This window comes from Podarcis tiliguerta, assembly GCF_965153285.1.
Source record: "Podarcis tiliguerta genome assembly, chromosome: 4".
Taxonomy (NCBI): Eukaryota; Metazoa; Chordata; class Lepidosauria; order Squamata; family Lacertidae; genus Podarcis; species Podarcis tiliguerta.
Genome location: NC_139537.1, coordinates 16,332,494 through 16,356,249, shown reverse-complemented (window position 1 = coordinate 16,356,249; position 23,756 = coordinate 16,332,494). Strand labels below are relative to the sequence as shown.

At 45.3% G+C, this 23,756-nt stretch overlaps 3 protein-coding genes across 10 annotated transcripts in view; 1 reads left to right on the top strand and 2 right to left on the bottom strand.

The window, feature by feature from the left end:
* Positions 1-15: 15 nt before the first annotated feature.
* On the bottom strand, positions 16-9,106 carry LOC310676736 (uncharacterized protein C11orf97 homolog). Of its 2 annotated transcripts, none has more exons than XM_083438846.1 (4): positions 8,738-9,106; positions 5,587-5,691; positions 2,181-2,391; positions 16-151 (listed from the first exon to the last, which is right to left on the bottom strand). In XM_083438846.1, the coding sequence occupies exons 1-3, from the start codon at positions 8,829-8,831 to the stop codon at positions 2,225-2,227; spliced, it is 366 nt and encodes a 121-aa protein (XP_083294972.1). In that variant the 5' UTR covers positions 8,832-9,106; the 3' UTR covers positions 16-151; positions 2,181-2,224. The 2 variants fall into 2 exon arrangements, with proteins under 2 accessions (XP_083294972.1, XP_083294973.1); XM_083438847.1 differs by having other exon boundaries at positions 2,266-2,391; positions 8,738-9,105.
* A 5,202-nt stretch (positions 9,107-14,308) lies between these two features.
* On the bottom strand, positions 14,309-22,931 carry ANKRD49 (ankyrin repeat domain 49). Its single transcript, XM_083436876.1, has 4 exons — positions 22,806-22,931; positions 22,519-22,630; positions 17,210-17,636; positions 14,309-14,975 (listed from the first exon to the last, which is right to left on the bottom strand). The coding sequence occupies exons 3-4, from the start codon at positions 17,468-17,470 to the stop codon at positions 14,514-14,516; spliced, it is 723 nt and encodes a 240-aa protein (XP_083293002.1). The 5' UTR covers positions 17,471-17,636; positions 22,519-22,630; positions 22,806-22,931; the 3' UTR covers positions 14,309-14,513.
* A 72-nt stretch (positions 22,932-23,003) lies between these two features.
* Positions 23,004-23,756, top strand: part of MRE11 (MRE11 homolog, double strand break repair nuclease) — a 29,230-nt gene continuing 28,477 nt past the window's right edge. For 3 of the 7 annotated variants that reach the window (XR_014510184.1, XM_083436416.1, XM_083436418.1), the window contains exon 1: positions 23,090-23,205. The gene's annotated coding sequence lies outside the window, so the exon portion shown is untranslated. Of the gene's footprint in view, positions 23,206-23,756 lie in introns of all 7 variants that reach the window. The other 4 variants (XM_083436417.1, XM_083436415.1, XM_083436414.1 and 1 more) reach the window with 3 other exon arrangements.

The window sequence follows — 23,756 nt, the reverse complement described above, 5'->3', positions numbered from 1 at the left end:
ACACACTGACTGGTGCATGGTTGAAAAGTTTATTTTACATTCTATGATACAAGTTCTAGAATATAGTACTCAGCATTTGGATAAAAATAGCAGCTGTGAATTTGCCTAGTTCCTGTCACTTCCATCAACACTGCTTTTCACAGGGGCTATCCTGCAGGAGGGGGAAAGGATGAAAACAGAGATTAGTAAATGTTTTATTGGTGAGGCATTTCCACTTATATGTACTTTTATTTATTCATTTTGTTAGCCACCTAACACAGGGCAGTCTCCAATCAAGTTTTCTTTCTTTTTGTTAATAAAAAGGTGTCATGAACTATATATGCAATTTTTTTAATATAACATGACCTCACTGAGTGTGAGGAAGCAGACAATTATTTTTAAAATGGGGGTGGAAACTTACCTGAGGTGCCTCTCAGCTACAGAAGTTGAATCCATTCAGTTAGAGAGGGGCACAAATTATTTAACATTTTTAATCGACAAGGGTAAAAACAGCTTGAAGTGTGCAAATGTGTGCGAAATCTTGTGCACTCAAACAAATGAAGTTGTAGGTTCACAAGTTTAAGGAAAATTGCAGATGTTTATGGAAGGTAGGATTCTTTGGCGGGGGGGGGGATGAGAAAGCTAATATAAAAACAACCTAAACTACCTCAGAGGGTTGTTGTGAGGATATTAATTGTGGAAGATAATGAAGTGTGCTGGCCTGAGCTGCTTGGGAGAAGAGCAGAATATCTGGATTGCCGGTATGCTGCCTTGAGCGATAGAAGGAAGGTGGGATGTATATGTAAGGAAATAAATATGGCCATTTATTTTGGAGTAATCTCGTTGACTTTATTGGTGGTATACTCTTAACCAGGAGTTGAGATTGTAATTGCAAGTTCCCAAAGCAGGGCGGTGCTGCCCGTGGCCCTGTTAAGTTAGTCTTTTACATTTGAAAATTTTATTTGCCCTCAGGAGTATTTTAATTGTCCCTGCAAGAGTTTCTAGGCTGCATTTTATTGGCTTGATCATAGAATCATAGAATCATAGAGTTGGAAGAGACCACAAGGGCCATCGAGTCCAACCCCCTGCCAAGCAGGAAACACCATCAGAGCACTCCTGACATATGGTTGTCAAGCCTCTGCTTAAAGACCTTCAAAGAAGGAGACACTGGGGACGGGTGCACTTTCTCCTGCTGCAGCAACAGCCATCTCTTCTGTGAGCCTGGGCAGCTAGACTCCATCCCCCTAACGCTCCGCAGTTGTGTGAGAACCAAAAACAAACCCCTGTGTTGCAGTAAGAACCAACCACAACAATACAAACACAACACGTAGGCTAACAGTTAGTAGAGAATATATAATAGAATAATGATATTATTCAAATTGTAAGAATAAGCCAATCAAAGTTCATATGTACAATATAAGAGTGGTAGCGAGGACTGTCAAGTTGTGTGTTCAAAACAGATGTCTAAGGACAGTCTCACAATAGTCTTTCAAAAGTTTCAACAGAAGATGTCTCAAAAGTTTCAAAAGGACAGAGTCTCTGGAATGATACTACTGTTTCAGTAGTAGACATCTGTTTTGAACACACGGCTTGGCAGTCCTCGCTACCACTCTGTTATATTGTACATATGAACTTTGATTGGCTTATTCCTACAATCTGAATGATATCATTATTCTATTATATATTCTCTACTAACTATTAGCCTATGTGTTGTGTTTGTAGAGTTGTGCAAGAACCGGCAGCCCCATTTATACACTACGATAATTTTCCCTTGCAAAGTGCATGAATTGAACCAGCACCTCAGCAACTGCCCATCCCTGATCTCAAGGAGCAAAACCAGACTAAAAACACTGCAAGCCACATTGCAAGCCAGGAGTAGCAATCTTAAAGCAGAGTCGCAAATCTGAAGATCTAAAGAGCAACTAGTATGGTGTCTAACGGGCAGAGCGCTACCCAGCACAACCATACAATCCTAGGTTTCACGCAGCCGTGAAGTTTTACAAGATAGCCTTGGGGGATGTTTTCTTGCTTTTGCTCTCAGCCTAGTCTACTTCACAAGATTGCTCTGAGGATAAAATGGGGGGGGGGCATACAGCGCCTTGAAGGAAAGGTGAAGAACAAACAGGGTGCTGGTATTTTTCTTTCCTTAAAAAAAAATTTATTGACTTTTCAAAAGCTGATGGATGCTGGGATTCACACACCAAGACGGACAATCCCAGGTGAATGTTTTGAAAGTCAGAGTTGTTTACTGATGCACGATGCAGCCCCCAGATATTTCATTCTTACTTCTTATTACGGCATGTCTGGAGTAGTACTTGGGCTGTGAAAGCAAGCTACTTGGATTCTGTGATGCCGGCTTGAAGCCTCCCACTGGGAAATTCCTTTTCAAGCTCCAAATTCCTTCCAGAGCCGCTGTTCAAAATATATGAAGAGCATTATTGTCAGTTGGGTTCCAAGCTGACCTTCTATATTTTTAGGTAGGAGGGAAAGCAATTAATACCCGCGGACCGAAATATTTGTACAAACCACTGGCTGACGAAACATAATCGTGCAACTGTAGGTCTGGAAGGAACCTTGCATTCTTGATTCGATTCCATTTATGGGTGGCTTGCCATAAAATATCTCCGAGCAGTTTCATAATAAAAACAAGTCCATATGTAAAAAACAAGTTAATATACCCAAACAATTAAAAAAACCCACAACTCTGTATGTAAAAATGCTTACAAAGCATCCCATATATATAACAAATTTCCAATCCAATACAGATACACACTGGGATAAAAAACACACCCTCCACTTGTTGTAAAAGGAAGATCTTCAGTAGGTCCTGAAAAGACAACAGAGCTGACGCCTGTCTAGTGTGTAGTGGGAGATAGCTCCAAAGGGTAGCTGCCACCTTCCTAAATGCTGTTCCTATATTGCTGGCATGTACAACCGGTTGATCAGGATCGAATAGTAGATCCTGGACTAGATTATGGTTGATCGCAGGTCAACTGCTGCGCTCCTGGGGGGGACAGGACAGAGATGCTGCCCTGCCAGCTCTCAGGAGAGCTCGCCTCTGTGTGTGTGTGTGTGTGTGTGTGTGTGTGTGTGTTTGCCTGTCCTCCTTCCCGCTGCATTCCTGGGGGGATGTGAAAGGGATGCTGCCCTGGCGGCCTCCAAGGGAGAAACTGGCTGCTCTGCCAGCTCCCAGGAAGAGCTGGGCTGTGTCTGTGTGTACGTGTGTGCGAAGATGAGATGCGTGGGCTCTGCATGGGCTGCAGCTGTGGAGGCACGCAGTTAGGGAGCTGAGGGAAGGGTGGCACGTGAGAGAGACAATGACATCCCCCTCTCTTTCCCCCCTCCCGCCAGTTCCCATGGAAAGAAAACACCCTCTCCCTCCTAGCTCTGGATGGGTGCTGATACCCCGCCCATCTGGCTGTGTTTCCCCAGCCAAATATAATGTTTAAGTTTAAGAATGGCAATGGGAGATTATGGTAGATCACTGCCAGTTTTTGATACTGGATGGTAGATTGCAACCTTATGGATGTTGGACGTGCCGACTATATTGTATGGAATGGACCTCCTGATATAGATGGAATCTGCAGGAGACCCTCTGCAGCAGAGCAGAGTGATCAATTTGGGTATATTGCATATTATTGCAAGGCCTGTGATAGATGCAAATATTAAGCCTCTCATCATGCATTTTTGCAGTGGTACAGCGTGGCGGATAACTCTGAGGACTTAAAAACTATAGGGCTTACACCTGTGGCTTTCAAACTGGCTTTCCAGGAACCTTGGGGTTCCTTTGAAGCTTCTCAAGGGTCCCTAAATGAAATTGATAATGGCTGTGCAGCTTTTCAGAAAGACAGCTTGCTCAATCTGCTGATGTTCTCCTGTAATGGGGAGCAGCAGGAATTGTGCTGTAAGGCTCATGCAGGGTGAATTGTGAGGCCAGTGACCCAAATATACCGAACTTGCCACAGGATCCTCTGCAGTGTTCAAAGTGCCACCACAAGCCATACAGATTCCCAGCTACGGAAAACATTCCTTCAAGGCAGCACCTTTGAAAACCACCGGCTAAGGCAAATTCATGGAGTAGCAAAATACACATAGATGTCAATCAAAGTGGATGAGGGAAGTCTTAACGGAGAATCAGTATGGAATAGTCAATTGCGTATTGGCCTTAGGCTTCGTTTCAACCCCTTAATCAGCCATAAAGTTTACTAGGTGGTCAAGTCCCGTCCCACCCATCTTTCTCTCAGTTTAATCTACCTTGCAGGGTTATTGTGAGAATAAAAAGAATAAACTTGTGCGGTGCTTTCCCCCCCTAAAAAAACGTTTAGGGGTACTCTCATTTTGACTCAAGAAAATCACCATTTTATAGTTCATATCGGGAAAAATAAATACAGTAAATGGACAAAAGTACAAAGATTCACAAAATGTTTAGGGGTATGCGTGTCCCTGTGAACCCCCAGAAAAAAGCACTACTGAACTTGTGTATTTTGATTTGAGTTTCTTGATAAAAAGGCTGAATACAAATGATGACATGCCAAGGTGACAGTATTTATAGGGTCTGGCCCTCTTCTTCTATAAGTTGTCCAAAGCCAGCTTGCAACTACCAACTGCTGTTTTGGATTTCTCCGTTGAGGCTTCCCTAAACTTTAAATGAGCTTTTGTGGAGAATGTGGTTAAAGAACTGCCATTCTGAAAGATAAATGAAATACCGTATTTTTTGCTCTATAAGACTCACTTTTTCCCTCCTAAAAAGTAAGGGGAAATGTGTGTGCGTCTTATGGAGCAAATGCAGGCTGCACAGCTATCCCAAAAGCCAGAACAGCAAGAGGGATTGCTGCTTTCACTGCACAGCAATCCCTCTTGCTGTTCTGGCTTCTGAGATTCAGAATATTTTTTTTCTTGTTTTCCTCCTCCAAAAACTAGGTGCGTCTTGTGGTCTGGTGCATCTTATAGAGCGAAAAATACGGCACTTAATATGAAAGGGGGGGGGGGGAGAAGCCCACTCTGTGATTCTTACTTGGTTGGGTTACTAAATGAGTTCAATGGGGCAAGCCAATGTACTGGCTTTTGCTAGAGTTTGCTCTTGTATTAAGCCTCTGAATTTATTGTATGTTGTAACCTACCCTGGGACCTTAAGGTGAAAGGCAGGTAAGATATATTGGGAGCTCTCCAATGAAGTGCTTCCGCTAGCACCACGACTTCTGATGTGCAACAGAAATTATTTCCTCTACCAGTGCATCCTCTTAAATCTGCTCTGGGTCGTCCCCCCCCCCCCAACCCTCTGAAAAAGGATTGGTGGAGGACACAGAGTAGCATGAGAACAGGGAAAGGAACTTCCATTGTCCAAGCAGAAATCTTTGTGCTGGTGGATATCGCACTTATATATAATATGACATGCACCATTCTGAATGCCTGGAAAAGTTGTAAGATACAAATATGATAAATAAATAGAACTTTGTTTTACCCGTAACATCTGACTTTATATATTTCCTCAAGTTAAGCAGTATTTACAGCAGATTTTCACAACTTATTATCCACTAAACATTTCAGATTTTTCTTCCCTAAATCATTTCATTTTTATTTTATACCTTTGCCGGCCACAGAGCTTACCTTCTGAAGGGTGTTTAATTCTGCATTCATCCCTCCGAAAATAAAGCTCTTCTTCCAGCACTTCCTTAACTCTCCTAGGTGGTTCGACATATACAAACTTCTTCCCTGTTTTGTTAAAGACAATGTACAGGGATAAGGAATCCCATATGATACACACCTTATTTCACTTAAATGTGTATCAGAATTAACTAATTTGACATAATAAAATTTAAAATCATTCTCATTTGTAATATAAAGTTCAAAAATACACACAAAATGTTTAAAAAATGTGATATTAAAAATATCAGTCATGTTTTATTTAAGTCACTGATGCACCCATAGCTTAAATATTCTTTTCTGGTACTCTGTTCTCAGGTGCAAGATATAGCAGATATGGAAATAATACTGAGAAGCGCAATGATCTTCCATGCAATCACTAACTATTTCATATTTTCCCATGACACACCAGTGAAGACAGTAACTCAGACCACTGGTTCATCTAGATCAGTATTCTACATTGCCTCAATATGGCTTCAGACAGGTTTCTCCCACTCCTACCTGGGGATATTGTGGGTTGAAAATGGAGCACTATGTGCACAAATCATGAGCTCTGTCACTGAGCTATGGCCCTCTCCCAATGTGTGCATCACCACACATTAATTCCATAATTAAAGACTCAGAAGAATCCAAAGCCGTTACATTGACTGACTAATGAGGTTTCCCATTGCATGATTTACAACAAGCAGAAGTGATGCTTCTCTGAACTCTGTTGCAATCCTAACCCCACTTACTTGGGAGTAAGCCCAAATGAGTTCAGTGGGACTTAGTTCTGAGTAGGCTGGTTAAGGCTGTGCTGGAAGCATCATGCTTCCAATTTTAATTGAAGGTTGTTGTTCTTAGGTAACAGACAGAAGAGTCACTTATAAGGATTCATAACCATATAGGAATCAGTGTATTCCTATGTATGTACTGTACTGTATAATATAGCGGATTGTTTGGGAAAGGGACCTTATCTTCACTTTTTGGGCACTAGAGGGCACTGTATAAAATTATATTATACAGTACAGTATATGCAACAGGTTTTTGAAACAAACTGTAAATGCTTTTTAACTGCATACACTATTCATCTGAACTGCTACATGGAGCGATAATCAGGTAATATGCGTATACTGCCATGCTGTGGGAGTGGCGGAAAGGTGCAGAATATGAAAATGGTCCCAGAATTCAGAGAACAGTGGCTCTTAATTTGTTTTCACAAAGCTTGGTGACCTTTTAAGGTTGTAAAGTTATGCTTCAGAAGGAAACAATTCCTGCTGAAATCTCAGGAGCCAAAGGGGTGCTTGAATAGTCTGTCCAATGTTTGGAGGAATGGCGTAGTGGGGGGGGGGTGGAGCTGCCCCCCCATCAAGAAAAATAATAGAACTACTTAACAAATCACATTGGTTCTGCCCTCCCCATGACTAGTGTAATCGGTTAGTCTGGGAGGTAGCAGGTAAGAGATTTTCCCCACCCCTGCACAAGAGGAACCCAGCATATGTCTCCTTGTAATGGGATGTCCAAGCGTGGCATGAAACTGCTTAAATGCAGTCAAAATTTGCAAATGCTAATCTATAGTTTTGTGAGCCATTTGGGCCCAATAGCTCACCGGCAGCCGTGCTTTCAGGTGTAAAATTAACCCATCTCACTGCCCCACATATCTTATAGGCACACCTGCCAGTCGCTGCTTCCGGTTCAGTGACATTTCACTGTATTCTATATATGGTGTACCCAAACGAAGGAACCAAAAGCAAATCACGACTATCAGGCATGTGTATGTATCTATAAAATGTCATACACATGCATGCAGCCCTTGAAGGTGATTATGTATAGATGGTTTTCTGTAAATCAAGTGTTTGTTAAGTTGTCCTTTGGTGAGTTAAAATGCCTGCGTATGAACAATGCTTCCACAGCTGATGGATTGAAAGCTTGCTGGGTTAGGCAACTCTCCCAGTAGAAATGGCGGTCAGCGATGCAGTAACAGATCTCAAAGTGGTCTGTGTTAATCACAGTGGGAAAATTTCCCCATGGGATAAACCAAACCTCCAGCATGTTTGGAAAAACTACATTGGAGGAGATGGGGTGTATAGCATTGGGATGGGATGTCCCCAATGGAATTGACTATAATTGGGAATTGAATGTTGATTCTTGGTGGTGAGCAGAAGAAAGGGGAGGAAACCAGCCCTTCTAGAATGGAACTGAAAAGAGTTCCTCATAGTGATGTATGTCAAGTGGAATAAACCCTTGTGGGGTGTGCAATGCCCCCATGGAAGGGAGACTGATATGTGCACAAGGCGAAAAAGCACAGTAAGCGAAAACCTTCCTCTTAAACCGGGCATTTGGTCGATTAACTTCCTATGGCTTTTAAAATGCGTTTGTGGGAAGGGGGGGCGTTGTTGGTTTGCTTTTGCTTTATTATTATTATCATTTATTCTTCATTTCATTTCTATACCGTACCGCTTTGTATTTTTAAGAAAAATCTCAAAGTGGTTTACAGCACATTAAAAGGTCAATAGAACCCGGAATGAAACACTACTGAAGAAAGTCAAACATAAAAGTACACAGCCAAAGCAACCTAATTAACGGGAAAACGAAAATATCATCTTAAAAGATTTCAAAATAAAACATTACAAAGGAGGTCGACTGCAGAATTTTATTATGCGTTTTGTACTCTCGTTTTTGTATTTCTCTGCTGTGAACCGCCCTGGGATCTTCAGATGGAAGACGGTATACAAATTAAATAAATAATAATAATAATAATACTGGAACAAGCAGGGTCCTCTGCGCTGGGGGAAGAGGGTGGGCGGTCCCTTTGGGAGGCAAGGGAGGTGGGTCCTCTATGGGGAAATGAACAATGGCATCACATCATGGGCAAAGGGCATTGGAGCGGAGGGGGTCCAATGGTGCCACGCAGCCCCTAATGCAAGAAGGTGGGTTGCGCTTTCCCTCTAATGGGGGTGGGTGGAGGGGAGAGGGCAGCACCCCAACATTTTGCACAGGAGAGGGGTAGCAGCAGCGACAGCAATGCCCCCACCTACCCACTCCCCTTGGCTCGAAAGAGGTTGCCACACTTTCCAGCCCTGGAGGGGACTACGCGGTTATGTGTGTCCCCCCTCGGCGACCCCGCCCCACTCACAGGGCTGCCCCGCTTCATTGTACTCGGCGTAGCTCCGGCTGCTCCCCGGCTCCCCGGGACTCGGCTCCAGTTGCTCCCCGGCCGCCGCTCTCATGCCTCGCCGCCCGCCGCCGCCTCTTGCACCAGCCGCGCCCAGGCAAGTGGGAGACGCGCGGGCCCGTTGCCATAGGAGCCCGAGGCGGCGAAAGGAGGAGGAGGAAGAAGGGGGAGCCCGGAGCTCGCGACTCGCCTTCCCCGGTGGAGCTGAAGAAGGAGCCTGGGAGTTAAGTTTCCCGCTCCCCGGGGCCGGGGGAAAGCGCAGGAAGAGAGGCGGCCTAGAGTGAGACTAGGCCCGGCCCTCTTGGGCGTTGCCATGGCGACGGATGCTGCGCTAAGAAGCCCGGCGGGGATGGATGGTGGGTGAAGCGAGCAGAGGCGTCACAGTGCAAAAGCGCTGCTGTCGAAGGCTGTTGAGGCACCTGCAACTTCTTCTTTCGTAGCCGAGTAAGATTGCCTTCTATAAACAGGGGGGGCCGGCTGCACCGGGCGCAACATCTGGGGGGTAGGGTTAGGGGGCGCAAATCCACGGGTTAGGTTTCCGGGGAGCAGTGGCGTAGCGCGGAGGGTGCAGGGGGGGCCGGCTGCACCGGGCGCAACATCTGGGGGGTAGGGTTAGGGGGCGCAAATCCACGGGTTAGGGGGCGCAAATTACTTGCCTTGCCCCGGGTGCTGACAACCCACGCTACGCCACTGCCGGGGAGAGTTGATTATGGTGAGGATTATGGTGAGGATTTGCCAATGTGCCTTCCTCCATTTCCATTTTTAAGTTCGGAATAGAATAGTTGCTTTGGAAGATGATAATCAGGCATCCGCACAACATGACCAGTCCAACGAAGTTGATGTTGAAGAAGAATTGCTTCGACACTGGTGATCTTTGCTTCTTCCAGTACACTGGTATTTGTTTGCCTGTCTTCCCAGGTGATGTGTAAAATTTTTCCGAGACACCGTTGATGGAATATTTTGAGGAGTTGGAGATGGTGTTTATAAGTGGTCCATGTTTCACAAGCAGACAGTAAGGTTGGTAGTACAATAGCTTTGTAAACAAACATTTTGGTTTCCCTGCGAATGTCCCGGTCCTCAAACACTCTGCACTTCAGTTGGGAGAAAGCCGCACTCACAGAGCTCAGAGCTCAGAGCTCAGAGCTCAGCTCTGCAACTTCTTGTACCAGTGTGCTTGCCTACATCCCCCCCCCCTTCCCACTTAGCCACCCACATCCCAATCAGGGCTCCTGAGGCCTGCCTTTCAGGCAGACATTCAACCAGAGCTCCCCCCCCCCATGAAAATGGCCCCACTGAAATCCACGCCTAGAACTAAATCGGATGTAGAGAACCTTTGGCCTAGATGTTGCTAGACTCCAATCATCGCCAAAGAGCACAGCCAGTGGCCAGGGAGTACAACATCTGGAGGGCCAAAGGTACCCCCCCGTCTGGCCTGAATACAACATGTTAGGCATGCTTTAAGCCCGTGGATTTGAACCAGCGCAAGAAGGACTATTGCATTTGGGTCTTAGGCAAAGCGGAGCAGGTTATCTCCCAACTGTTGACTTCAAAGGGGGGGGGGGAGCCCCTAAATGAAACACACAATTAAGCATATTGTAGCTCGTGTAAACCCAAAAGAAAAAAATGGTGGGATATAAATCTAATAAGAAGTAAACCCAGCTGGACGCCTCCATTTGCCCGAGCTGCAACAAAACATGTATTTCCTGTATCGCTCTCTACAGCTGCAACATGCGCTGTAACCTTCCAACAGTTTGACTTCAGTCCCCAAAGGCTCATGCCTCCATTGTCTCCTGAGACAGATGGATGCCAACCATTCCTCCAAGGTCAAGAATGGTCAAACATGGTTCTCTCCCCCTGCCCCATTTTTAACACCACAATCATGGGAGGCACGTGAGGCTGAGACGGTGACAAGCCCAAGTTCACCCACTGAACTTCATGGCTGAGTGGGACTTTAACCCAGCTCCAGTACTCTGACCACTATGCCACACTTACTTACTTCCAAGCAAACCTGCATTGGGTGGTATTGTAAAATCATTTTTTAATAGAGCCAGGTAAACTCACTGCATAGGAATATAACCAAGACTTTCTAGCTGAATGCACATTTTGAGGTTAAGGCTTCAGAAATGCTACCATGGAGAACGCCAGCTACCAGATTCTCCATGTCTTTGTTCATGTTGTGTGCTTTCCGTGTGCTGGACTAGGCCTGGGAAAAGCATAGTTAAAATATGTATGGTCCCTGTGTGCTGCTACTTGCTTCTGAAGTGACATCACATGGAAGACATACAAATATAATGCAAATACATCTGATAAACTAAAATGGTATGTGGATTTTCTCTAAGCATACTTACAATCTTGGATATCTTGAGAATCACATAGGATAAGGTACAAACGACACACTTTCCCACCAAACACACCATGGTTTGGGAAATAGGCTTGGTTCCAGCAAAAACACAGCTTCCCAAACAGATTTTGAAATTCAGCAGCTGGGCCACACGGTATGAGGAGTCACAATTCCACTGAGCATGAGAAAGGGCCACAGCTCAGTTCCAATAACATGCTCTGAATACAAAAGGTCCCACGCTCAATTTCTGGAATCTCTATTTAAAAGCATATTAATAATCAGCTGAGACAATGCTGAGCTAGACAGACTAGCAGTTCAACTCAGTAAAAAGCAGCTTCATATGATCATGTGCTGTTAATCACACAACACTCTGTATTGTGTTCCACCACAACCACAGGCAGTGGTTAGCCCCACTCACACTCTCAAAGAAATGGCAACATATACATGCAATTAAATTTTAAAAAGGACAGTGTCAGTTTTCCTGAAAGTGCTTTAGCACCTACACAATCACTCAGTGACACACATACAATTACTCATTTCTCCTTAATACAGAACTTTAGATATTTAGCTGCACTGTATTTCTGAAAGCTGTTAGTATCCAGAGTACTGTACTGCTCTTAATCAACCCACAAATCATTGCAATGAACCTTGCAGCTGAAGACCTGATCACGTTTCACTGTGTTAAATATTTTATTTTTAAATAAGACTCACAGCAGAATTACAGTATACTGTATTTCAAGTGTTACCTGTATTAAGTTCAGTTACATTCCATTTCACTTTTCATGCGGTTTTCAAACATTAACAAGTACCTCACAAAAAATAAAAAAAATCTTTAAAGAGAACTTTGATATCACCTGTATTTGTCATTTCATACAATAATAAATACTCCAGTTCTCTCTGTTACAACATACTAGTGCTTTACAGCTTTCAGTTACAGTAGATCTTCGCAATTTTGCACTACTTAAAGACGTACTACAAAATTCCTTTTTCTACACTACACCTTTAAAATGGTTTCAGACCTGCTTATTAGTCACAGCTCCCAACCACAGAATGGCAATTGCAGTTTGAGATAAAACTGGCAATCATTTCCCAGTGAAGCCTCAGCATTGACAAAACTACAAGCCACGGTGTTCTTTTGGGAGAAATTGTCACATTTAAACTGGTTCCCAAGCAGTTTAAATTTGTAGTGCAACCTTAAGATGGTGATCTGCTAGCCACTTTAATTAGTATACTACTAACTTTAAATGGCTTGGATGTCAAATCTTGAAACAATTTATTTAGAGGTGCCGTTAGAACAGCAGAATGTGTAGCCTAATGCTAAGCACCGGTAATCAGTTCAGAAAACTAAACCTGCCTATTACAATTACAATGAGGCTTACTTTCTAGTAAGTTAGGGAAATTATTTTACTGATTTTATCAGGAACTATGTGATTATATAGAGCAAAGTCTGCTGATAAATGAACAGGATAACATACAGTGGTGCCCCGCAAGACGGAAAACCCACTAGATGAAAGGGTTTTCCGTTTTCAGAGGTGCTTCGCAGGACGAATTTCTCTATGGGCTTGCTTTGCAAGACGAAAATGTCTTGTGATTCTTGAGGGGTTTTTTCGCTCCCCACCCCCTTTTTCTAAGGCGCTAAGCTGCTAATAGCCTTTTAGCAGCTAATTCGCTAATCCCTTAAGCCTTTAATAGCCGCTAATAGCCGCTAAACCGCTAATAGCGCAAATCCGCTAATAGGGTTGCTTCGCAAGACGAAAAAACCGCTAGACGAAGAGACTCGCGGAACGGATTAATTTCGTCTTGCGAGGCACCACTGTACTAGTAATTTTCTGGTCAATTCAAGTAGTTTATAGACCACACTGGAGTGCCGCACACACAGTCACATTTAGTCAAGAAGTTCAAGTTTGTAAGTAGTAATCAGAACTGGGTCTTTGGACTACAAAATTAAGGACTGTTGGCTTCAGTACGCAAGCCACTTTGCTCCAGAGTTCCCTCGTTGATCTACCACTGATGATTGTTTGTCTATTTCAGAGTTAAGTGGGTTTTAGCTTACATGTTTTGGATTGTAGCTTTTAGGCCACTTATTCAAGAACAGCCTCAGTGAATTGAGTTATGAGGTAACATCACATTACCCCCCAGCGTCAGTGGATCTGACTTTTAATTTAGGGCTAATTCACACAAGACATTCAAAAGGAGCGTTTACATGTATGTCAATTCATACATTACCCACTGACACTGTACAAGAAATTGAGAACCTATTTGCACCAATTTCTATCTGGTACAAGCCAATATGATTTATAGGGCGGAATGACATGTAGCTGTAGAGAGACAACACCTACTGTTCACATGAACTTTTTCAAACTTGTATTTTAAAAGTATTATGTGAACCAGCCCCAAGTATCTTTGGAATGGATAAAACCTCTGTGTGTGACTACAGGCTACTTCTCGTTCATAAATGACATCCAGCTCATCCCTGTGCATTATATGAAAACGTAAAAAAGGAAGAAAGTACATGAATTACCAAGTTCTCAAATCTCATAGTTCCAGGTTTGCGTTTGAAAAAATCTATCGCTGTTAAGCATCTATGGAGGGCAACAGTAAACAAAGAATCCACGTAACTTTCAACAATTGAATCCATCAGTAGGATTGAATGAGGATTCAAATCCTGCTCACACAGCCATCAAATAAGTAATATCACCCCAGCATCTTATTTCCATTCATTCACGTAACCCCTTTAAAAAGCAAAATCTGAGCACATAAAATGGTTTGAAGGTAGGCAGACAAGGTATATTATATATTGCACCAGACACTGAAATCTGACCATCACATTGCACTTTTTTATTTCAGGGTAGCTCAGTTTTTAATAGCTGAGAAAGTATTTTTCCTCTGTTGATGGGCAGCTGCTAATCTCATTACAACCGCCTGGAGGCTGTACTGGTTTCTTTCTGCTTAAGCACAGCTCCTGTAAGTCAGCAGAGAGGTCTCAGTAATTCTCAATGGTTTTAAAAGGAAAAAACCAAAACACCCCAAATGTTTCAAACAATGCTGGTTCCCAACTCCTGTGTATTCCCATGCTTTGGGATATGAGATTGACGGATGGGAGTACTTCTGCCACATTAATTGGTCAGTGTGGGAAACGGCCCCAAGATATTTAGGATTCCTCCAAAGCTTTTCAAGTAAAAGTGGAAATGTTTCACAAGTTTAAGGGTAGAGTGGTTTATAGTATAAAAATAATGACATCGTAACAAAACGAGACCTCATTTCAGCATCTCACAGAGTAAAGCTACACCAAAGAGGTGGGGTTGAAAGCACCGACTTTTGAGTGCAATTACAAAGGGAACTTCTTACAAAGGCGCTGGCAGTGTGTGTGTTTCGACATTCAAACGTATGCAACTTCTAGGAATCGGACGCAGAATTTGTGCAACTTTCGACAATCTCAAACAGGTAGTGATATATATCAGTCCTCCTGGCAATATCGTACGCCGTCTCGTCCAAGTTGTTCTTGAGATTTGGCTTTACGTAGCGATTCATGAGCAAGAGTTCGAGAGTTTCCTTGCTCTCCCGGTTCCCTGCTGCAAGGTGAAGGGGAGTCAGCAAGCCATTGGTCTGAGCATTGATATCTGCCCCATGCTGGAGCAAGAACGATGCTATCTTGGTGTTGTTCCACTTGCAGGCACTGTGCAGGGGAGTCCAGCTATCCACTGTCAAGGCATGGACATCCGCGCCGTGGGCAATCAGTTCCCGTACAACTTCCAAGTGCCCGTTATAGGCAGCCCGGTGGAGAGGGGTATAGAAATCTTCATCCTGGACATTTACTGGAGCAAGGTTTTGAGACAGGAGCCTTTGCACCGTGTTGAGCTGCGGGGGTGAAGAGACAAATAAGTTTCAGCAAGCCTGCAAGCTAGATGCATTGCTTTTACAGCAAGAGTAGTACTGAAGACATTGAGCCAATACTTTGCTTAGCTATAAAGCTCACAGAACCTCAGTCAAATTTATTCTCTCTCAGCCTAATGATGTGACCTGTCCTGGACCATGTGTGATCATCGCCTGAGACCCTTTCTCGTGTGCCTCCCCCATGAGAGGGCCGCAGCAAGGCAACACAGAAAAGGCCTTTTCTGCAGCGGCTCCCCTGTTTGTGTAATGTTCTCCCCCACGAGACTCGCCTGGCTCCTTCGTTACATATCTTTAGGCGCCAGATGAAAACGTTTCTCTTCAACCAGGCGTTTGACTCATTAACATTCTATGGCTTTTAAAATGTGTTCCTTGGGAGGGAAGTTATTGGTTTGTTTGCTTCAGTTTTTATTATGCATTTGGTGTTTTCATTTTGTATTTTTATGTTGTGAATTGCCCTGTGATCTTTGGATGAAGGGTGGTATACAAAATTATTAAATAAATAGTAATACAGTGGTGCCCCGCAAGACGAATGCCTCGCAAGACGGAAAACCCGCAAGACGAAAGGGTTTTCCGTCTGCAGAGGCGCTTCGCAAGACGAATTTCCCTATGGGCTTGCTTCGCAAGACGAAAAATGACGAAAAAAGTTGAATTTTTTTTTTTGCTCCAAAATCCCTTATTTTGAATCGCTAAGCTGCTAAAAGCATTTTAGCAGCAAAACCGCTAATCCCCTACCCCTAAAAAAGCCGTTTTTAGCCCTTAAAGTGCCAATAACGCTAATAGCACTACTCCGTCAATGGGCTTGCTTCGCAAGACGAAAAAGCCGCAAGACGAAAAGACTCCCGGAACAGATTCTTTTCGTCTTGCGAGGCACCACTGTAATGGAACACAGAGTTGACTTAGATACGATATTTTTGCCCCATCTCTCCTGGAAGGGCATTGCAGCGATATACACAGGTCTTCCCTTCCTGTTTTTCTCCCCTTTACAACTGGATGTATGGAGAGAAAGAGTGATTGGCCCGAGATCACCGAACAAGGTTTAAGGCAGAGTGGGGATTTGAACCTGGGTCTCTGTTCCTAGCCTGACACTCTATCCACCACATTCTACTGGATCTCTATTGTGCAAGAGCCATTGCAGGGACAGAATGAAGTAACACTGAAACCTCTTAAGAGAATTGCTTTGATAGCACACAATAAACAAGGATGTTTATTGGCCTTCGCTTCTGTGCAAAACCACTTAAGAAGCATGGAGATGAAACATCAAATCCCACTTCGCAACTACAGTGGTACCTCAGGTTACATACGCTTTAGGTTACAGACTCCGCTAACCCAGAAAAAGTGCTTCAGGTTAAGAACTTTGCTTCAGGATGAGAACAGAAATCATGCTCCAGCGGTGCGGCAGCAGCAGGAAGGCCCCATCAGCTAAAGTGGTGCTTCAGGTTAAGAACAGTTTCAGGTTAAGTACGGACCTCCGGAACAAATTAAGTACCTAACCCGAGGTACCACTGTACAGTTTTTTGGCATAGCAGGAAGCATGTCACAGTGCCCCAATTCTGATATTAATCCAGGGCTTCACTAAACTTTATTTATGAAGCTAGGAATGGGCACCAGGTCTGAGAAGCCTCGGTTCCCTCACTGCACCCTGATTTTGATTAGTTGTTCCTGGTTGGTATTCAGCCAACCCTAAGTACTGTGACTTAGGGTTAACAAATCAGGAAAATAGCTTAAAAGGATCCAGTTCTTGGATAATATTTAAGTTAGCATCCACTGTGGTGCTCATCTTTTAGTTGGGTGGGGGCTGAGGCAGGGAGGTAGGCCTATTGTACTCTTAGATGAGCTTCTTAGGAATTTTGTATTGTATACTGTTTGCTAGATCTTTGCCTTCTAATTTGTTTTATCTGTTGGTACTGTATCCGATTAAAGCATTTGGAGACTTTTTTTTGTACAAAGTGGCTAACAAGTGTAATGAATTGTTCATTTGTGATAATAATAAATCATCAACAACTTTGTGCCAAAGCCAGAACATGATGCGAGGAGGGAGAACGGAAAGGAAGAGCGCTCAGCTTTGGCACTCATTATCAGATTCATAAATCATGAAGCCTGGAATGATTGTCCACATCAGGTTGAAGAAATTTAGGTTTCTGGCACAACACACACAGCCCCAATATGAATTTCCGAAATGTGATTAAGAAATGGCTTACTCTATTTTTTTCTGCTGCCCAAAGCAGAAGCTTATCTGGGTTGTTTTCCAGCTTCTTCTCTTGAGCCTGGTACCATTCCTCGGTTTTTTCTTCCTGGTCTTCATCGTCAGAATCTCCAGACCAAAGACTCTGTGTTCCTGTGGGGATCAGGTGCCGGTGGGTCTCCAACAATTCAAGCTGGTTAAAGCTCTCAGGAAAGTCTCTATAATCTTTTGCATCCTCCTCTATGTTCTTCTCTGAGGATTTCCCACTTTCATTCATTCTGCAGACTTGAGTTCTCAAGCCCCAATTCACACGTGAAATAGTTCCTCCTCCTCCTCCTCTTCTAGCTCATTTCATTTCCTGATTGTTCATCAGCAGAATTTACAAGCACATAGAAACAGCTAGCAAAGGCTAGTGGCATAGATCGCATCAACATCATGGCAACCTTTAGAGAAAGAAAAATTAAGAAATGATTAATACAGTGACCAGTACACACAAAAAAGATATAAGTTCTTAGTATTTAACACTAAAAAAACACACGAATTGTGGCAGTGCAGGAGCAAAAAAAAAAAAGGAATCCTTCTGCTCTCAAATCCTGGCTTATATCAGACCTTACGCCTCCTATGAAAGGTCAGCTAAAGTAAATAGGTATTGTATAAGACAGCATTTTATGGCACCACACAAAGTTTAGTCATTTTGTTAGATATCTTCGAGAGCATTGTGTGGCGAGAGTGTGGCAATTACCGTATTTTTCGCTCTATAAGTCGCACCAGACCACAAGATGCACCTAGTTTTCGGAGGAGGAAAACAAGAAAAAAAATATTCTGAATCTCAAAAGCCAGAACAGCAAGAGGGATCGCTGCGCAGTGAAAGCAGCAATCCCTCTTGCTGTTCTGGCTTCTGTGATAGCTGTGCAGCCTGCATTCGCTCCATAAGATGCACACACATTTCCCCTTACTTTTTAGGAGGGAAAAAGTGAGTCGTATAGAGCAAAAAATACGGTATGTCCAAACTTAGGCCAGTAAGATTTCCTCCCTTGTCCTTCCCAATCTTATTATTACTATTACTGATTAATTTACATGCCACTATCTATTTTTAAGTAAACCAAACAAGGAGGCTTACAAATACGAAGACAGCTATATAATAAAATCAAGGGAAAAACTATGGTTCAAGTTCACAACAAAATACAAACAAACTTGAAAGGGCTGCAAAATACATAGTCAAAGCATTCCAAAAGCAGTAAAAGAGTCTTGTGGCAGTGTAAAGAGTAACCAATTTATTAGGGAACAAGTCTTAGTGGAATACAGTGCACTTCATCCAATGATTTAGGCATTATCCTGTATTATCCACAACAAGTGCGCTGTGAACAGCCAGTGTGATTAACAGTCTACTTGTTTTGCTCCCCTCCGATATCGCTGCAGACACTCATAATACCATAATGCATTTGATAAAATGGGACTGCGGCTCATGAAAACCTATGACGGCCTTCCCCAACCTGCTGCCCTTCTTTTTTTGTACCAAGACTCCCATAATGCAATTAGCCATACAAGCTAATTGGAGGGGCGGGGGAATCTGACAGGCTATCTCACATAATAGATCTGTCAGTCTTTACGATGCCACAAAGCTGTTTATTATAATAAAATCAGACTCCTACAGAAGATTGCTTGAATAGAATACAGTGGTACCTCGGGTTAAGTACTTAATTCATTCTGGAGGTCCGTTCTTAACCTGAAACTGTTCTTAACCTGGAGCACCACTTTAGCTAATGGGGCCTCCTGCTACCGCCAGAGCACGATTTCTGTTCTCATCCTGAGGTAAAGTTCTTAACCTGAGGTACTATTTCTGGGTTAGTGGAGTCTGTAACCTGAAGCATATGTAACCTGAAGCGTATGTAACCCAAGGTACCACTGTAGTCACTGCCACCCGTTTAAGAAGCAGATCGTGAGGGGATCAGTTAAAATTCCCTTGGGATGTTATTCCAAATCCTGGGCACCACAGCCGACAATGTCATGTGCCTTGCCTCAGAGGCAGGACCTGAAGAAAGGCCTCTCAAGTAGAGCAAATATACGATCTCAACTTGAAGAATGTCCGTAAAATCTTCCATTCCACTGGATCCCTTCCTGAAACTGCCTTGGTCGCACTGTTTGATGATCTCTGGCAGGCTAGGGTTAGAAGTACTGTTTTGGGGGAACAGGAGGTGGGCAGGTGTGGAGGACTCCCTGGTCCTGAATGGGGTAGCTGTGCCTCTGAAGGACCAGGTGCGCAGCCTGGGAGTCATTCTGGGCTCACAGCTGTCCATGGAGGCGCAGGTCAATTCTGTGTCCAGGGCAACTGTCCACCAGCTCCATCTGGTATGCAGGCTGAGACCTTACCTGCCCGTGGACTGTCTTGCCAGAGTGGTGCACGCTCCAGTTATCTCCCGCTTGGACTACAGCAATGCGCTCTACGTGGGGCTACCTTTGAAGGTGACCCGGAAACTACAACAAATCTAGAATGCGGAAGCTAAGCTGGTGGCTGGGAGTGGCCGCCGAGACCACATGACACCAGTCTTGAAAGACCTACATTGGCTCCCAGTACGTTTCCAGGCACAATTCAAAGTGTTGCTATGACCTTAAAGCCCTAAACGGCCTCAGCCCAGTATACCTGAAGGAGCGTCTCCACCCCCATTGTTCCGCCCGGACACTGAGGTCCAGCGCCAAGGGCCTTCTGGTGGTTCCCTCGCTGTGAGAAGCGAAGTTACAGGGAAGCAGGCAGAGGGCCTTCTTGGTAGTGGCACCTGCCCTGTGGAACACCCTCCCATCAGATGTCAAAGAGAACAACAACTACCAGACTTTTAGAAGACATTTGAAGGCATCCCTGTTTAGGGAAGCTTTTAATGTTTGATGTATTAGTGTATTTTAATATTTGGTTGGAAGCCACTCAGAGTGGCTGGGGAAGCCCAGCCAGATGGGCAGGGTATAAATAATAAATTATTATTATTATTATTACTATTATTATTATTATTACTACTACTACCAATGCTGCAACGAAGATATATAACAAAGGCATACAATACGATCAACTGGTAAGTGGAAATTATTGACCACATATTGGATTAGCACCAAATCATTGTTTTCAGTAGCTGGTCAGCAAATCAGGAACAGCAGAGGAGTGGTACGGGAGCATGCAGACAGGCGGGCAGGCTCCTACTCACTCAAGAGTTACAGTGGAGAGGTGTGATTTTTGCACACACACACACACACACTCTAACTGTGCCTGCGCTCATGGCAACTTCCCATGTGGGATAAGCTACTATCAGACTCAGTGGGAATCTCACTGAATGGGGTTTGCAGACTTATGTGTGAGTAGCTCCTACTGAACTCAGCGGGCTTTACATCCAAGTAAGGATGCATAGGATTAGGCAAAGGGGGGTCAGATGCAAAAGGACAGGGCCCCCTCACCTTTGGCAATTGTGTAGAAGAGGGATTTCAGCAGGTACAGCTTGTCACTCAAACTTCAAGCACTAAAATACCCTCTGCGCTGGGGGTGAAACCACCGAGCCTAGGACTTGCTGATCAGAAGGTCGGCGGTTTGAATCCCCGTGACGGGGTGAGCTCCCGTTGTTCAGTCCCTGCTCCTGCCAACCTAGCAGTTCGAAAGCACGTCAAAATGCAAGTAGATAAATAGGTACCACTTCAGAGGGAAGGTAAACGACCTTTCCGTGCGCTGCTCTGGTTCGCCAGAAGCGGCTTAGTCATGCTGGCCACATGACCCGGAAGCTGTACGCCGGTTCCCTCGGCCAATAAAGTGAGATGAGTGCCGCAACCCCAGAGTCGGCCACGACTGGAGATAATGGTCAGGGGTCCCTTTACCTTTACACACTGGAAGATGAATGGTCCTCTTTTGCGGCTAGCTGCCTAGCTCAGGCCACAAGAAGCCTGTACCTGCTTTGTATATTGTAAACAAAAACTATATTAAGCCTCAACAGGGCCGGCTTACCCATAGGCACTAGGGGTGTGCAGCACCCAGGCGCTGGGCTCTCAGGAGCGCCAGGCCGAGAGTCCAGAGACTGAAGAACCAGACCAGCCGACAGCCGCTGCCGGGCGGAGCAGAGCCTGTCAGAGTGCCACAGGCTCTTCTGCTGCTGGTGCTGAGGCAGCCAGCTGGCTCCACGCTCCTGCGCGCCTGGGATTGGTGGGCTGTCGAGAGGCCCGCCCAGCGCACGCATGCTGCTCACATGAGGCGTGCAGCTTCCCTCCCAAGCCTCCGTGGGGATTGCTTTCCTCCCGCAGTGGCATGGGAGAGAGTTGTGTGCCCCTTGAAAGCTCAACAACTTTGGCCTGCCCTCCCCCCAAATTGGAGGCTCTGGGCAGTTTTTTGCACCCTGGGCAGTTTTTTGCACCCTGGCACCGCATATGCTAAAGACGGCCCCGAGCTTCAACATGCAAAACAATCGCCTAAGAATTGCTCAAGGCTCTACCAGAAAGAAAGTGGCTTTTTGGGTTGCAATCTTCACATTACTTAAAGGTAAAGGTACCCCTGCCCGTACGGGCCAGTCGTGTCCGACTCTGGGGTTGCGCGCCCATCTCGCTTAAGAGGCCAGGAGCCAGCGCTGTCCGCAGACACTTCCGGGTCACGTGGCCAGCGTGACAAGCTGCATTTTTGGCGAGCCAGTGCAGCACACGGAAACACCGTTTACCTTCCCGCTAGTAAGTGGTCCCTATTTATCTTCTTGCACCCGGGGGTGCTTTCGAACTGCTAGGTTGGCAGGCGCTGGGTACTTATGCCAGAGCTAAAAACTGAAGTGGTACCTCGGGTTAAGTACTTAATTCATTCCAGAGGTCTGTTCTTAACCTGAAACTGTTCTTAACCTGAAGCACCACTTTAGCTAATGGGGCCTCCTGCTGACGGAGCCCGATTTCTGTCCTTATCCTGAAGCAAAGTTCTTCACCTGAAGCACTATTTCTGGCTTAGTGGAGTGTGTAACCTGAAGCGTATGTAACCTGAAGCGTAAGTAACCCGAGGTACCACTGTACACTCTGCTCTTTTCGGTGCCTGCTAAATACATTGTTTACACACGCCATCCCAGGTGCTTAGAAATGCTGACGTGAGTTTTGATCTGATTTAGCGTTCTAACTTTCTGCATGTTATAATGTACGGTAAACGTTCTCCTGATTTTACGCTTCCTGTAAACCACTTTGAGGTTTGTTACGTTGCTGGTAAAACCAAGCGGTGTATAAATTTTAGGAGGTAAAATAAAAAATACCCAGCTGCATCCTGGTTTCCAAGGAAACTGACATTTGCGCTCCTCCGCTTGCAAAATCCCCCTACTCGCTGCAGCAACTTACCTTGAGCAAGAAGTCCCATTGAACTCAGCGTTGCTTAGCAGACACATGCGGTGATTCTCTCTCTTTTTTTGCAACACGCTGCAGCGCTCCAGAAGCATCAGGTTTCCAAAGGCTGGAAAAATAAAAAGCAATTCATTAACCCATCATATTGCAAGAATAATAATTAATATCCCTTGCCTTCCCCCTTTTTTTTTGCAAGCGACGCCCGAAAGACGGAGCCCCTCGGCTGGAACCTCCGCAGGGCTTTCGGAGCAGCCCGCCCCGGACGCGCCGCGGGGAAAACTCACCCCCGCCTCCAGCCCGGGGGAAGGGGCGGGGCCAAGGAATGACCGGCAGCAACCCCAGGCGCCAGGGGACTTCCGGCCTTCCTCGGGCCTTTCGTCTCACTCTTTCACCCTTGCTGCGGCTGCGCAGTGGGGATTGCCTGCAGTGCTTGGGGAACCGGGATTAGAAGAGGAGAGGGGGCGTGGCCTGAAGCGTGCATTGGGTACGAAGGGAAAGGAGGAGCTTAGCTCGGAGGCGGGGCGGGGGGCGGGGTTCAGGACGCTTGTCGCGAGATGGGCCTTGCCTTGCGCGTGCGCGCCCGGAAAGGGGCGGGGTTATTTATCTCTCCCTCCTCGCTCCCAATAGCTGCGGCGCTATGGAAACTGGAGGCGTTGCGTCGTAGGCCGCGCGCCGGGAAGGAGGGTAAGAGCGCGGGAAGCGTGAGGCGCCGCGTGAGGCGGCATCAGGGGAGCCGGGTTTCCGGTAGAGGCTGCGGCCTAGTCCGCCCGTTCCCGCCCCCCGAGGGAGAAGTTTCGCTTTTGAAGTAGAATTCAGACATCTTCCCCATCCCCCACCCACAAAATAGCCTGCGCCTCCAGGGAAAGACAGGAAATAATTGGACCAAAAAAGGGGTCTCTTCCCACGCGCAGAAGGCTGGGTGTCTTGCGTAACACGCTTGTTCCATTGAACCCTCCCTCACTTCAAGGCTGCAGTAGATTCCATAGAAGTGTAAGGGCCCACGGAAGGCATCTAGTCGTGCCTCCTGCAATGCAGGACTCTCTTGCCCATTACGGGGCTCGAACTCGTGGCCCTGACTGAGATTTAAGAGCAGGCATAAGCAAACTCGGCCCTCCAGATGTTTTTGGCCTACAACTCCCATCTTGGCGGACTGTCTCGCCAGAGTGGTGCATGCTCTAGTTATCTCCTGCTTGGACTACTGCACTGCGCTCTACGTGGGGCTGCCTTTGAAGGTG